The following is a 15442-nucleotide window of genomic DNA, read 5'->3' on the forward strand; positions in this document are numbered from 1 at the left end:
GAAATCTTGCCTGACAAATCTGCTGGAATTATTTGAGGAAGTAACAGACAGGATAGACAAAGGAGAATAAGTGGATTTTCAGAAAGCCTTTAACAAGGTGCCATACATCAGGCTGCTTGACAAGATAAGAGCCCATGATATTACAGGAAAGATACTGGCATGGATAGAGCATTGGCTGACTGGCAAGAGGCAAAGAATGAAAATATAGGGAGCCTTTTCTGTTTGGCTGCCGGTAATTAGTGGTGTTCCACAGGTGTCAGTATTGGGACCACTTTGTTTCACATTATATGTAATGATTTGGATGAGAGAGTTGATAGTCTGTGGATGATACAAAGGCAGATGGAGAGGCAGATAGTGTTGATGAAGCAGAGAGTCTGTTGAAGGACTTAGGACTTAGATTGGGAGAATGGGCAAATGAGTAGTAGAAGGAATGTAGTGTAGGAAATTGTATGGTCATGCACCTCAGTATAAGGAATAAACGTGTAGTCTATTTTTTAAACTGGGGAACAAAAACCTCAAAGATCAGCAGTGCAAAGGGAATTTGGAGATCTTGTGCAGGATTCCCTAAAGATTAACTTGCAGGTTGAGTCAGAATGGCAAATGTGATGTTAACACTCATTTGAGAGGACGAGAATATAAAAGCGTGAATGTAATGCTGAGACTTTGTAAGGCATTGGTCAGACCACACTTGGAGTATTGTGAACAGTTTTGTGCTCGTTATTTTAAGAGAAGATGTGCTGGCGTTGGAGAGGGTCCAGAGGAGCTGCACAAGAATGATCCCAGGAATGAGAAGGTTAACGTGTTTGATGTCTCTGGGCCTGTACGAGCTGAAGTTTAGAAGAATGAGGGGGGAATTTCTTTGAAACCTATATAAAATGGATAAGGTAGAGCGCAGGTGGAGAAGATGTTTCCGATATTGGGTAAGTTGAGGACCAGAGGGCATAGTCTCAGAATAGAGGGATGTCCATTTAGAAAAGAGATGGGGAGGAATTTCTTTAGCCAGAAAGTGGTGAATCGTTTAAATCGATTGCCATGGACAGCTCTGGAGGCCAAATCATTGAGTATATTTAAAGCGGAGATTATTAGGTTTTTGATTGGTCGGGGTGTCAAAGGTTACGGGGAGAGGACAGAAGAATGGGGTTAAAAGGGAAAATAAATCAGCCATGATGGAATGATAGAACAGAATGATTCTGCTCCTGTGTCTTATGCTCTTACAGTCTTTCTTCATCTGCTTGCGGTGACTTCACATTGAGATTTATATTTAATGAAGATTTTATTCACTATAATCCCAACATTTCATGAAGCCAAGTAGTAATGTGTATCTGTTTTTAAGAACACGAGACTCGAAGTGTTTCTTATAGCTACATGTTCAGCAAAGAATTTCTGATTTATTTCAGTATTCTTTTGTTCAAAAAACCATGCTCTTTCTAATGTTTAAAAAAATTAAATTTCCCTTTTATGTCTAAACAGGCTGGCTGGGAGGAAAGGATCCACATAGATGGAAGGTCATTCTTCATCGACCACAGTGAGTAAGACCGCGTAATGTTATAGAGCCATACACACAGTAACAGGCCCATTGGCCCTTCTTCCCATGCCAACCATCAAGTATCTGTTTCTATTAATCCAATTTACCAGCACAGTTTATGACACTGCCCAGAAGAAGGCAATGGCAAACGACTTGTGTAAAAAAAAAAAATTTGCGCAGAACAGCCATGGCCAATACATCCATGTTATACGATATGACACATAATGATGATGATGATGATATTAATATTTGGATTTGGGTCAATGAACTGGAATGTGAGATAGACACCCAGAAGGGAGAAGACCATGGGCCCCTTTGCCCCATGGGTCAATCATATTCAGACAAAATTGATCAGTCCAGTCAGTATGACCATGTGTAAGAAAGGCTTCGGGATCCAGAAGGTGGCATTGCATGAGTGTTGACTCTTTGCGCTTATTTAACAGGTTCACAGTTCTTGCCGTAGGTGTAGCTAAGAGCAACTCTAGGTGAATGAGTAAACTGAGCATCATGGTATGGGAGAGTGACAGCTAAGTCTGGTGGAGAGGGAGATGGAGAGAAGGAAAGAGATGTACACACTATTTCTGTGCCACTGTGAGTAATGAATTTTGCAAGGCTCTACTGCCACGTAGTGCCAAAGTGATGAACACCTTCTTGGGGCTTGAGAAGAACTTGGCAAGAAAGAGATCAACCCAAATGCTGTGGTTCAAGCAAGAATTGGTGAGGTAGGTAGGACAAAGGTGGTTTCACTAAAGAGGATAAGCAGCTTGTGTCCAAATTTAAAAAAAAACAAAATCAGGAAGTGGATAATCACTACCCAAGATGCTAATAAGCTGGGTCCGGGTCCAAGTCCGAGTCCATTGGAGGCTGGAGGCAAAGAAGATGACCTGTCCTAGGATTAGAGGACTGTGTTTGTTCATGAGTGGTGAGTAGGAGTTGTGTTTTGTGTCGTTCTGCTGAGCATTGCGGGCATGCCACGTTGGCACCGGAATGTGTGGTAACACTTGAGGGCTGCCCCCAGCACATCCTGGGATGTGTTGCTTGTTAACACAAATAATGTACATATTTCACTCCAATGCACTGCGGGTAGAGTAAATGTTGTGTTCAATTGAATGGGGCATGACCAGTTTCCTGGAGAATTGACTAACAAGACTTCAAACTGGTGAACATCCAAAATGGGTTATTTGTCAGTTTTTCAGGAATGGACAACATTCAAACTGATGCCTATTCATCGTGTTACTGTCAGGAAAAGCAAAAATAGTAAAAATAAAAAACTTATCGGAAAGTAAGCAGTATTCAGGACAAAATAGGTAACTTTATGGACAAATATAAGGCCACCCATCAGTCAAAGTCATCTATGGACATTGCATCCTAACTGTCTCCATGATACGCAAGCCAGGTCAGTACAATATGAAGAGCAAGCTGCTGTCCGTGTAGCAGGCTCCCCCACTTCACACAGCTGATGAATCCAAAGGAACAGTAGAGATGGACACAGTTTGGCACCAGCAGCATCACAGGAGTTGCTAGCATTGAACTCAACATAGGACTGCCTTGGGTGCTCCAGCTCTGGATTATTTCCTCAGGGTTTACTCATAAAGCCTTCCCTATGAGTGGGTATAGCCGCAAGGCAGCGGAGGTTTGAGATCAGAGTTTTCCTTCTCCTTGATGAGATGCCAAACACGGCTGACGAGCCCCGTCTGCCTGAAGCACAGAATCCTCGGTTTCTTAAGGTTGTTATAGCTGAGGGATAAGCTCTCACTACCTATTATATGCTCCCAGTGGCGTGCATCTCAAATAGCCTCTGTCAACTAAGTCCAGCTCCTGGACTTCAGTGTGGTGCCCAGTGGAACTGTTTCTACTGACAGGAGAAGGGACAAAGACAGGTTACAGTGGACAACAAATTTTTTTGAAAGTGGTGCTTCCTTGGAATTTTTATTTGTGTTTATGATAGACCGCTTGAAGCTGAACACAAATATAATTTCAGACTACTTGTATCACGTAGCAATTTGGAGAAACAAGAGATTACCTTTTTTTTGAATATAATGCATTTAATTGCATAATGATGCTGATGCTTTACAATAGTTCAACTCAGCTAAAGATGTTCTGTTGATGATTTTCATTTGTACTCAGTTTATGAGGCTTCTCGTTGAAGTGTCCAATAATAATCAGCAGCATTGATGGATTCCAGTTGCCCTGATACCGTTTCTCCATGACCGCAATATCCTGGTGAAACCTCTCGCCATGCTTGACAGCACCAAGATTTGCAGGGAGGGAGTCTAAATGGGAACGCAGTAAATGATTTTGCATGCTTGAAGCATGTTGTCAATCAGCTGCACGTAGTTAGGTGCTCTGTAGTTGCCAAGAAAATTTTCAACAACTTGAATGCCTTCCATACGATTTTCCCTGGTCCCACTACAAGTTCTTCAAATTGCCGGTCATTGATGACCTGTTTGATTTGTGGACCAACAAAAATGCCTTGACATCAGTTATCCTGACATGAATTATGAATTGAAATAACAAACATAGGCGATTTAAAAAAAAAAGGTTTGTGGTGGGGAAATCTTATGGTGATTTTCATGATCAGCAGCCAAATTCCGTACGATACACCCAAAAGTATTCAGGAAGCAAAATCTTTGTTGTCTACTGTTATTGGTGCCTTAAAACCAGTCACTTCAGGCAGATGAAAAAATAAGTTTCATTTATTAATCATTGTCATTTCAAAATGACTAAGGTTGACTCTAGATAATTAACTTAGAACAAATGGGAAAAAACAGGAAAAGAGGATAAGTAACTGAGCAAGGACACAGCAGATGGAATAAAATGTGTTCGGGAAGTGGATCATCCACTCTGGATGTGAAAGTATATGAGGAATCGTGTTCAGAAGAATCTAGATGTACACAAAATTAACTCTGATAAACTATACATAACTATTCTAATGGCTTTGAACAGATAAGTAGAAGAAATAGAAGAAACATTAATAGAATGAGCACAAATACTGGAGAAACTCAGCAGGTCAGGCTATGAAATAAATAGAGTATGACAGAAATCTCTGCTGAAGAATGGTGTTCCTTCCAACTAAGACCAATTGTCTGTATTTTGGAGCCAGTTGCAAGCCGCAACTTCAAAATTCAAAGTAATTTTAATACCAAAGTGCGTATAAGTCACCACACATTACCCTGAGATTCATTTTCTTGCAGGGATTCATGATAGAATGAAGAAATCCAACAGAATCAATAAAAAAAACTACACATAAACAAAGACTGACATTCAATGTGCAAAAGAAGACAAACTATGCAAACACAAAAAAAAAGTAAACAAATAATGCTGAGAACTGAGAAGATTTACTAGGATGTTACCTGGGTTTCATCACCTATGTTACAGAGAAAGGTTAAACAAGTTGGGTGTTTATTCTTTGGAGCGTAGAAAGTTGAGGGGGGGACTTGATAGGGGTATTTAAAATTATGAGGGGGATTGATAGAGTTGACGTGGATAGGCTTTTTCCATTGAGAATGGAGGAGATTCAAACAAGAGGACATGAGTTGAGAGTTAAAGGACAAAAGTTTAGGGGTAACATGAGGGGGAACTGCTTTACTCAGAGGGTGGTAGCTGTGTGGAACGAGCTTCCAGCAGAAGTGGTTGAGGCAGGTTTGATGTTGTCATTTAAAGTTAAATTGGACAGCTATATGGACGGGAAAGGAATGGAGGGTTATGGGCTGAGTGCAGGTGAGAGTAAGCATTCGGCACGGACTAGAAGGGCCAAGATGGCCTGTTTCCGTGCTTGAATGGTTATATGGTTATAACAGGGGCTGTAGAATCCTTGTAAGTGAGTCCATAGGTTGTGGAATCAGTTCAAGACGAATATTCAGGAGCCTGAGGTTTGAAGGATGATAACTAGTCATAGTCATACTTTATTGATCCCGGGGGAAATAGGTTAACTGTTCCTAAACCTGGTGGTGTTGGATCTAACGCTGCTCTACCTCTGGTGGAGACCGTGGCCTGGATGGCGGGGTTCCTTGATGATGTATGCTGCTTTCTTGTGGCAGCATTCCCTTGAAAATGTGCTCATTGTGGGAAGAGTTTTGCCTGTGACGGACTGGCTTTTCTGGTCTTAGATATTAGTGTTCCCAGGCCGTGATGTAATTTTTCTATTTAACTTTTTATACCTGCCCAGTTTGCCCTTGACTTTCATTTACAGCTGGCTACATTTGGAGAATCTCAGTAGCTACATTGTATTGGGAGAATGTTAAAGGTGGACTGTTTAAAAATATGACTGAGGCTCTAACTATTTGGTGCATATGAGTATTATTTCAAAGAAAGAGGCTATTGTATGGTTGGCTACTGCCCTGCAATTACATTCCTGAAGTTTTTTTTGAATTGTCTTAAATCAAAATGTGTAATAAATGTTTTATCAGAAGTCATGGGCCCAGTTTCTGTTCCTGTTCATGTGCTTGTGCAAACTTAAGTTATTAATTCTAGGAGCAACATTGTAGCAGACTGAACAAAAATCTTTATATACATGTGTCAGATGAGTTGGCTTGTTATGTTTTGCAATAAGGTTAATGCTGCATTTCCTATTTCCTTTTATAGACTTAAAAAAAGACTTTCCTTAGGATTTGGCACCTCTAGGATTTATTTCACAACCTTTGTTGCCTTTGAGATGGTGGACCCATTTCTCAATTTTATTCTAGTTACACACAGACAGTGAATTTTCTAACATCTCATGCTTAAATGAGAAAGAATTGTATTAAGGAGAAATAGAAACAGCAAAGTAGATTATGCCATTTTAATATGCTAACCATATAATATAGCCATATAACAATTACAGCACGGAAACAGGCCACTTTGGCCCTTCTATTCCGTGCCGAACGCTTACTCTCACCTAGTCCCATCTACCTGCACTTAGCCCATAACCCTCCATTCCTTTCCTGTCCATATACCTATCCAAGTTTTTTTTAAATGACAAAATCGAACCTGCCTCTACCACTTCTGCTGGAAGCTCGTTCCACACAGCTACCACTCTCTGAGTAAAGAAGTTCTCCCTTGTGTTACCCCTAAACTTTTGCCCCTTAACTCTCAACTCATGTCCTCTTGTTTGAATCTCCCCTACTCTCAATGGAAAAAGCCTATCCACATCAACACATAATTTTAGATACCTCTGTCAAGTCCCCCCTCAACCTTCTATGCTCCAAAGAATAAAGACCTAACTTGTTCAACCTTCCTCTGTAACTTAGGTGCTGAAACCCAAGTAACGTTCTAGTAAATCTCCTCTGTACTGTCTATTGTGTTCATTTATGTCCTGAGTAATAATTTGAAAAAGTAGTTCATAAGATGAGATTAAGCAATGACATATCTTAAATCTTCAGCATTTGATCCTTGAGTTCAAAGTTCAAAGTAAATGTATTATCAAAGTATATATATGTCACCATATACTACCCTGATATTCATTTTCTTGTGGGCATACTCAATAATCCGTTATAGAATAATAACCATTACAGAATCAATGAAAGACCACATCAACTTGGTCATTCAACCATTGTACAAAAGACAACAAACTGGGCAAAAACAAAAAGAAATAATAATAATAAATAAGTAAACAATAAAAATCAAGAACATGAGATGAGGAGTCTTTGAAAGTGAGTCCATAGATTGTGGGAACATTTCAGTGATGAGGGAAGTGAAATTGAATGAAGTTATCCCTGCTGGTTGAAGAGCCTGATGGTTGAGGGGTAATAAATGTTCCTGAACCTGGTAGTGTGAGCCCTGAGACTCCTGTACCTTCTCCCTGATGGAGCAGTGAGAAGAGGGCATGGCCTGGGTGGGGTGTCCCTGATGGAGCAGTGAGAAGAGAGCATGTCCTGGGTGGGGTGTCCCTGATGGAGCAGTGAGAAGAGAGCATGTCCTGGGTGGGGTGTCCCTGATGGAGCAGTGAGAAGAGAGCATGTCCTGGGTGGGGTGTCCCTGATGGAGCAGTGAGAAGAGAGCATGGCCTGGGTGGGGTGTCCCTGATGGGAGCAGTGAGAAGAGAGCATGGCCTGGGTGGGGTGTCCCTGATGGAGCAGTGAGAAGAGAGCATGGCCTGGGTGGGGTCTCCCTGATGGAGCAGTGAGAAGAGAGCATGTCCTGGGTGGGGTGTCCCTGATGGAGCAGTGAGAAGAGAGCATGTCCTGGGTGGGGTGTCCCTGATGGAGCAGTGAGAAGAGAGCATGTCCTGGGTGGGGTGTCCCTGATGGAGCAGTGAGAAGAGAGCATGGCCTGGGTGGGGTGTCCCTGATGGAGCAGTGAGAAGAGAGCATGTCCTGGGTGGGGTCTCCCTGATGGAGCAGTGAGAAGAGAGCATGTCTTGGGTGGGGTGTCCCTGATGGAGCAGTGAGAAGAGAGCATGGCCTGGGTGGGGTCTCCCTGATGGAGCAGTGAGAAGAGAGCATGTCCTGGGTGGGGTGTCCCTGATGGAGCAGTGAGAAGAGAGCATGTCCTGGGTGGGGTCTCCCTGATGGAGCAGTGAGAAGAGAGCATGTCCTGGGTGGGGTCTCCCTGATGGAGCAGTGAGAAGAGAGCATGGCCTGGGTGGGGTCTCCCTGATGGAGCAGTGAGAAGAGAGCATGTCCTGGGTGGGGTCTCCCTGATGGAGCAGTGAGAAGAGAGCATGTCTTGGGTGGGGTGTCCCTGATGGAGCAGTGAGAAGAGAGCATGGCCTGGGTGGGGTCTCCCTGATGGAGCAGTGAGAAGAGAGCATGTCCTGGGTGGGGTGTCCCTGATGGAGCAGTGAGAAGAGAGCATGTCCTGGGTGGGGTCTCCCTGATGGAGCAGTGAGAAGAGAGCATGTCCTGGGTGGGGTCTCCCTGATGGAGCAGTGAGAAGAGAGCATGGCCTGGGTGGGGTCTCCCTGATGGAGCAGTGAGAAGAGAGCATGTCTTGGGTGGGGTGTCCCTGATGGAGCAGTGAGAAGAGAGCATGTCCTGGGTGGGGTGTCCCTGATGGAGCAGTGAGAAGAGAGCATGGCCTGGGTGGGGTCTCCTTGATGGAGCAGTGAGAAGAGAGCATGTCCTGGGTGGGGTGTCCCTGATGGTGGATGCTGCTTTCCTGCTCAATAGTGGGAAGGGCTTTACCCATTTTGGACTGGGCCACATCCACTACTTTTTGTGGGAATTTCTGTTCAAAGTCATTGGCATTTCGATACCAGGTTGTCCTAGTAACACAAATCTAAAGAATGATATTAGATTAGATTAGATTATGAGGACACTCAGTCCTCATCTAGTCTCATTTAGAAATGCATGCATTAAAAAATGATACAATGTTCCTCCAGTATGATATCACAGAAACACAAGACAGGCCAAGACTAAAACTGACAAAAACCACATAATTATAACATATAGTTACAACAGTGTAAAGCAATACCATAATTTGATAAGAGCAGACCATGGGCACGGTAAAAAAAAGTCTCAAAGTCCCGTTAGTCCCAACATCTCACACAGATGGTTGAAGGAAGAGAACTCTCCCTGCCATGAGCTTCCAGCGCCGCAAACTTGCCGATGCAGCATCTTGGAAGCACCCGATCACAGTCCGACTCTCAGTCCATCCGAAAACTTCGAGCCTCCAACCAGCCCTCCGACTCTGAGCACTGAGCACCATCCCTGCCAAGTGCTTCGACCCTGGACCCGGCCGCCAAGCAACAGGCAAAGCCAAGGATTCAGGGCCCTCCTCTCCGGAGATTTCGAATCACACAATAGCGGCGGCAGCGAAGCAGGCATTTCAGAAGTTTCACAAGATGTTCCTCCATTCTCTCACGTCTGCCTCCATCAAATCAGAATTGCGCACGGCCTCCTACTTGACAGATTACAGATATTCATCACCGGAGAGGCCGCGCGTGCTGTGTCGCGCCACCATCTTCTCCTCCTCCTACATGATATACATCAGCGGTCCCCAACCATCGGGCCATGGACCGGTACCGGGCCGCGAGGAAACGATATGAGTCAGCTGCACCTTTCCTCATTCCCTGTCACGCACTATTCAACTTGAATGCACGCGAGGTCATTACGCACGCGTCATCCATGTCGCTGCGGGAAGGAGATCAACTCCTCGAGCTTGCAAATGACGACGGGCTGAAAAGTATGTTTGACATAACATCTCTGCCGGCATTCTGGATCAAAGTCAAGGCTAAATATCCTGAGATAGCCACGAAAGCACTGAAAACATTGCTTCCATTTCCAACATATCTCTGCAACGAATGCAATGAAAACTAAATTGCGGAATAGACTGGACATAAGGGACCGCTTTTGAGTATCACTGTCTCTCATCTAGTCCTGACGAAGGGTCTTGGCCCGAAACGTGGACTGTACCTCTTCCTAGAGATGCTGCCTGGCCTGCTGCGTTCACCAGCAACTTTGATGTGTGTTACTTGAATTTCCAGCATCTGCAGAATTCCTTGTGTTTGCGTTTTTAAAACCCCTCGATAGGACCGTGTTGTTGCAGGAAAACAAGTATTCAGCCCAGGGCTCCCACTGATTCAGCGATATTGGTGCGTTGCAATGATTTTATATTTTCATACGGGGAAAATATGTGCTGTGTTTAATATCCAAACGTTACTTAAAATGTTATGATGCTATTGACTTATATAACCATATAACCAGTTAACAATTACAGCACGGAAACAGGCCATGTCGGCCCTTCTAGTCCGTGCCGAACGCTACTTTTACCTAGTCCCACCGACCTGCACTCAGCCCATAACCCTCCATTCCTTTCCTGTCCATATACCTATCGAATTTTTCTTTAAATGATAATATTGAACCTGCCTCTACCACTTCTACTGGAAGTTCGTTCAACACTTACTTCAAGCTCCCCTGTCCTCCCCTGATAATTGACTTATCACTATATTCATGCAAGGAAAATATGCGCTGTGTGTTTAATATTAAATTCATTAGATCAACCTTTTTAGAAACGAAATTGAGTGTATTAGCCACTTATCACCTATATTCCGGTCGTGATTAACACCCCCCCCCCCCCGAACAGAATCGCCAAAAACGATTTTGGGGGGTGGGGGGGGGGAAATCGGCACATCACACATGCACACTGGTGCCCGCGCAAGGCTTTGTGGTCATTGTAATTTCGGGGTAAACACAACATAAACACAAAATAAAACACAACGTATTTGACTGCTACTCTTGTCCGTTGGCAACCCTACCCCCCCCCCCACCCCCCGGGTCGGCCGGTCCGCAAGAATATTGTCAATATTAAACCGGTCCACAATGCAAAAAAGGTTGGGGACCCCTGATATACATGATATGCAAGAATTTCAAATGTAAAATTAACTTCAGTCACAGTAGCTTAATTAAATCTTCTGTTTTTTTCTCATAGATACCAAAATCACACAATGGGAGGACCCAAGATTGCAGAATCCGGCCATTACTGGTCCTGTAAGTGTACAGTCAAAATCTCCCAGTTCTGGGGTGTTAACAGTTACATTTTTTTTGCAACTTTATATTTTCAACCCATGACCCTGCATTTTATTTTTTGCTTATGCATTCCTCCCTTCCACAGAAGGATGTTGTGCCAAATATTTATTTGGGCAAACCTACATTTTCAGGAACCTTAGCATGACGCATGCTTGAATGGAAGTGTAAATGTATTTCGTTCCTCTAACAATCTTTTATATATATATATATCAACAATGGCAAAATTAAATTTTAGTATTTTTCTTTATGCTTCATTTTAGCTTTGACGTCCAAGAATGAGTTATTTTACAAGGGGGTCAGTTTATGCAGTTTAATAAAGTTGCTTACATTTGATGTGATAAGAAACTCAATGGATTTACAGCAGAATGAAAAAATAAAAAGTAATAATTAACATCTGAGATTTTGCAGATGCTGGAAATCCAGAGCAACACACACAAAGTGTTGGAGGAACTCAGCAGGTCAGACAGCATCCATAGGAAAGAATAGAGAGCCAACATTTCAGGCCAAGACCCTTCGTCACCATGTTACCCAGAAAAAGCCAAGAAGGCAGCAAATCATAAACACAAAAGATTCTGCAAATCAAATCAAGTTGGTGATTATTATTCAAACCATACCTCTGGAGCCAAGGTGCAAAACATTCAAAATAGCAAGTAAACAATCAAAAATAGTCCAGATGTTCAAAGGTCAAGTTTAATGTCAGAGAAATGTATACAATGTACATCCTGAAATGCTTTTTCTTCACAAGACATCCACGAACACAGAGAAGTGCCCCAAAGAATGAACGACAGTTAAACGTGAGAGCCCCAGTGTTCCCCCCAGTTTTCCCCTCCTGCGTGTAAGCGACAGCAAGCAATAATTCCCCCTCCCCCCACCAGCAAAAATAAATGCGCATCGGTACCATCATCGAGCCCAAGCATGTGCTAAGCAATAGAAAAGACACAGACCAAAGTTACCCCAAAGGCTTTCATCCAAAATTCAACAACCCACAGGTTTACGATGTTAAAAGTCCACTTCGTCGCTTTTCTCAAGCTCTGTGTCTGAAAATTGCAAAGACCTTGGGTCTTCTGGCCCACAGCGAGAGATTTTCCAGCCTCCCCAATGACACATGAGTCTCCGGCCGTGACACCGACCCTTGATCCGCCTGTCTCCAGAGCCCCGAGATCTTAGGCTTCCAAACCCTTGGCATGTCGAATAGCAGCCAGTCATGGAACCCCGAGAACGGGTCCCATTCCCACAAAGAACCGAAGCCTGCGTGTAACTCCAGGTCAGGGTCTTCAAAAAGAACCCTGAAAGGGAAAAATAAATATATTAAAGGTAGAAATAGAGCTGTTTCTGAAGATGCAAGCAAAGGAGACACCGTTAGGCTCCACCATCCCTCATAAGCTCCACCCGTCCCTAGTAGTGAGTAACATAATTCGAAATATCGAGCAAAGAAGCATATTCACTCAAAAAACATATATATAGTGCAAGACCGTGAGCAGCAATGTCCATCAATCGTTGTTACAGTCTCCTGGCAGTGTACAGACGCACACAATCCAGCCTGTCATTCCTGATGCTGGAAATCCAGAGTAACATACACACACACGCACACACGCGCACACACGCACACACACACACACGCACACACACACACGCACACAGACACACACGCACACAGACACACGCACACGCACACAGACACACACACACGCACACGCACACAGACACACACACACGCACACAGACACACACACACACACACACACACACAATGCTGGAGGGAATCGGCACGTCAGGCAGCATCTATGGAGAGGATTAAACAGTCGACTTTTTGGGCTCAATTTTAAAAAGTACACAGGGAATTATTGAATAGATTAAAAATGGCTTTGCTATTTTTGTACGCAAGCGAAGCTAATGCTTACATGGTGATATTACGAATGGGGAGTTTGAGCAACCAAGAATGTTCCTAAAGGGAAGTTATAATGTATGGCGTTACATAGATGTTAAAAATAATGGAAAATACACATCTGATCATTTGGGTGTTGCATAGTTCATTTTCAGTGCACTTCCATGTTCCACTGTGAAAATTACAGCCTTGGATAAAAATGCAGAGTTTCAGTAAGCTTATTTCTCATTAGTTAGATATGTAAATAATATTACAAATTCTCCAAATATATTCTGTATCAATAACACACCCAGCATTTTTAATGCAGGTTTTAAGATTTGTTGAGACAGATTATTAGATTCTAATTTTAGGGTTTTGATCGGAAACGTGGACGATTTCTGTCTACTTGACCCGCTGAGTTCATTCAGCAGATCTCCCGTGACCACGTGCATTTCCCCTGGGAACAAGCAGTAAACATAAAGTGTGGAATAAAAAAAATAATAAATATAAAAGCAATCCTATAAAATCCATGCAGATTCCAATATCTGCATTCTCTCATATGTTCTGGATTAATAGATAACTTGGGACTTTGGTTAGATGGCAGATTGGTATGTAAGAGTTTCTCCCCCGATTGCAGTTCCATGTTTTTCATATAGTTAATGTCCTAACAACACTTTGTATCAATTTGCAATATACGTTTGTATGTTGACTTGAGATCTGTAGCCTTCATTAATACAGAATGGGTTCTTTCCTTATGTAATTCAGTCTGTGTAGAGGGAGATGGTGAGGATGAGAGGCTGATAAAAGCGGAGGATTTTATTAGCCTTTCTGTGAGCAAGTACTTGAATCAGAATCAGATTTATTATTACTAATGTTATGAAATTTGTTGTTTTGTGGCAACAGTTCAGTGCAATACAAAAAAAAGCTACAAATTACAGTAAGAACCATATTTTTAAAAAGTTGTGCAAAAAGAGAGCAAAAAAAGTGAAGGTAGTGTTCATGTGTCAGTTCATTCTCCATTCAGAATGGTGGTGGGAAAGAAGCTGTTCCTAAAACATTGAGTGTGTGTCTTCAGTCTCCTGTACCTTTTCTGTCCTGTCCTGACGAAGGGTCTCGGCCCGGAACATCGACTGTACCTCTTCCTGTAGATGCTGCCTAGCCTGCTGCGTTCACCAGCATTTTTTACGTGTGTTGCTCCTGTACCTTTAGTCTGATGTTAGCAATGAAAAGATGGCATGTCCTGGGTGATGGGGGTCCTTAATGATGGATGCTACCTTCCTGAGGCATTGTCTTTTGAAGATGTCCTCGATGTTGGGGAGGCTAGTGCCCATGATGGACTGCTTATTCACTCTCTCAGTGAGGCAGCTTTATTCTTATACAACACACACAAAATTCTGGAGGAGCTCAGCAGGTCAGGCAACATCAATGGGGAGCAATATAGAGCCGATGTTTTAGGCCGCCCTCCAAGAGGATCAGGGTTTGGAGGCTTGCATGCCTCAGTGACCCGGAGAGCGAGGTCGGCTGGAGTCAGGGCCTTGTGCTTTGGCTCTTGGTACGGTCACCTATGCCAAACAGGTCAAAGTTTAAAGGCCAGACCAAGAGTGGCCCACCGGTCCTCCAGGTTCAGGGCTAACAACCCTGACCGGTCAAAAAGCAATTGTTACCGAAATAGCAATGAAAAATTCTACAATCCAGACAGAGGAGGAAGACATTCATTGCTGCCCTAAATGCCAACGGTATAATGGGCAGTAAGTTAGTTTCAGGCCAAGACCCTTCATCAGGACTGCATATATTGTTATGTCCTGTCATCCTTGATGAAAAAGCAAAGAAACATATTCCGTAAGCAGATGCTTAGCTGATTATGGTTTTGTATTGGTCTAATTTTAACAAAGTAAATCTACTTAAGTATCTTGTAGACCAGAGTACTGCTTTCAAATGTCAGTGCTAGTTGAAAAAATGACCCAGTTATGCAACACATAGTGAATACATATCAGGATGTGATACACATTCACTCTTAATCAAATCCATTTCTTCTGAGTCTTCAACCTATAGTTGATCTGATCATTTCAGACAGTGGAGAACATCATTCATCGAAAACTTAAGAAACTTTTTGAATGTGTTTATTCACAGGCTGTGCCATATTCTAGAGAATTCAAGCAGAAGTATGATTATTTCCGGAAGAAACTGAAAAAGCCTGTAAGTACAGCAAGCATTCCATCATGACCAGTTCAAGGGCCACTGTGTAGCATTCAGATTGCACGTGGACTAACAATAGATAGCACCATGCAGAAGTATCAGGATTTCATGTATAGTTTTTTTTTCAGTTAATTATGTTAAAAAGAAACTAGAATTACCGGACTTCTCTGCCATTAAGTCGGCTGTTCAACATCTCACAGGGCGAATTGAAAATTAACAGCTAATCACCAGTATTTTTTAATTACCTGATTTCTCACTTTAATGCTTCCATTTCATGGTCAGAAGTTTCCAGCTCTCCAGATTCCTGTTTACCTGTGCTTTTGAGTCCTGGTATATAAGAAAATACAAACACATGAGAAAGTGTTGAAATATTTGCATTTTAGAACATAGAACAGTACAGCACAGGAACTG

General features: G+C 42.9%; 1 protein-coding gene across 17 annotated transcripts in view; it reads left to right on the forward strand.

The window, feature by feature from the left end:
* Positions 1 to 15442, forward strand: part of nedd4l (NEDD4 like E3 ubiquitin protein ligase) — a 457701-nt gene that overhangs the window by 392150 nt on the left and 50109 nt on the right. For all 17 annotated transcript variants that reach the window (XM_072252251.1, XM_072252258.1, XM_072252254.1 and 14 more), the window contains 3 exons: positions 1471 to 1525; positions 10874 to 10932; positions 14966 to 15031. In XM_072252251.1, the coding sequence (XP_072108352.1) occupies positions 1471 to 1525; positions 10874 to 10932; positions 14966 to 15031 (180 nt within the window). The remainder of the gene's footprint in view (positions 1 to 1470; positions 1526 to 10873; positions 10933 to 14965; positions 15032 to 15442) is intronic.

Source organism: Mobula birostris, chromosome 3 (assembly GCF_030028105.1).
Source record: "Mobula birostris isolate sMobBir1 chromosome 3, sMobBir1.hap1, whole genome shotgun sequence".
NCBI classification, from domain to species: domain Eukaryota; kingdom Metazoa; phylum Chordata; class Chondrichthyes; order Myliobatiformes; family Myliobatidae; genus Mobula; species Mobula birostris.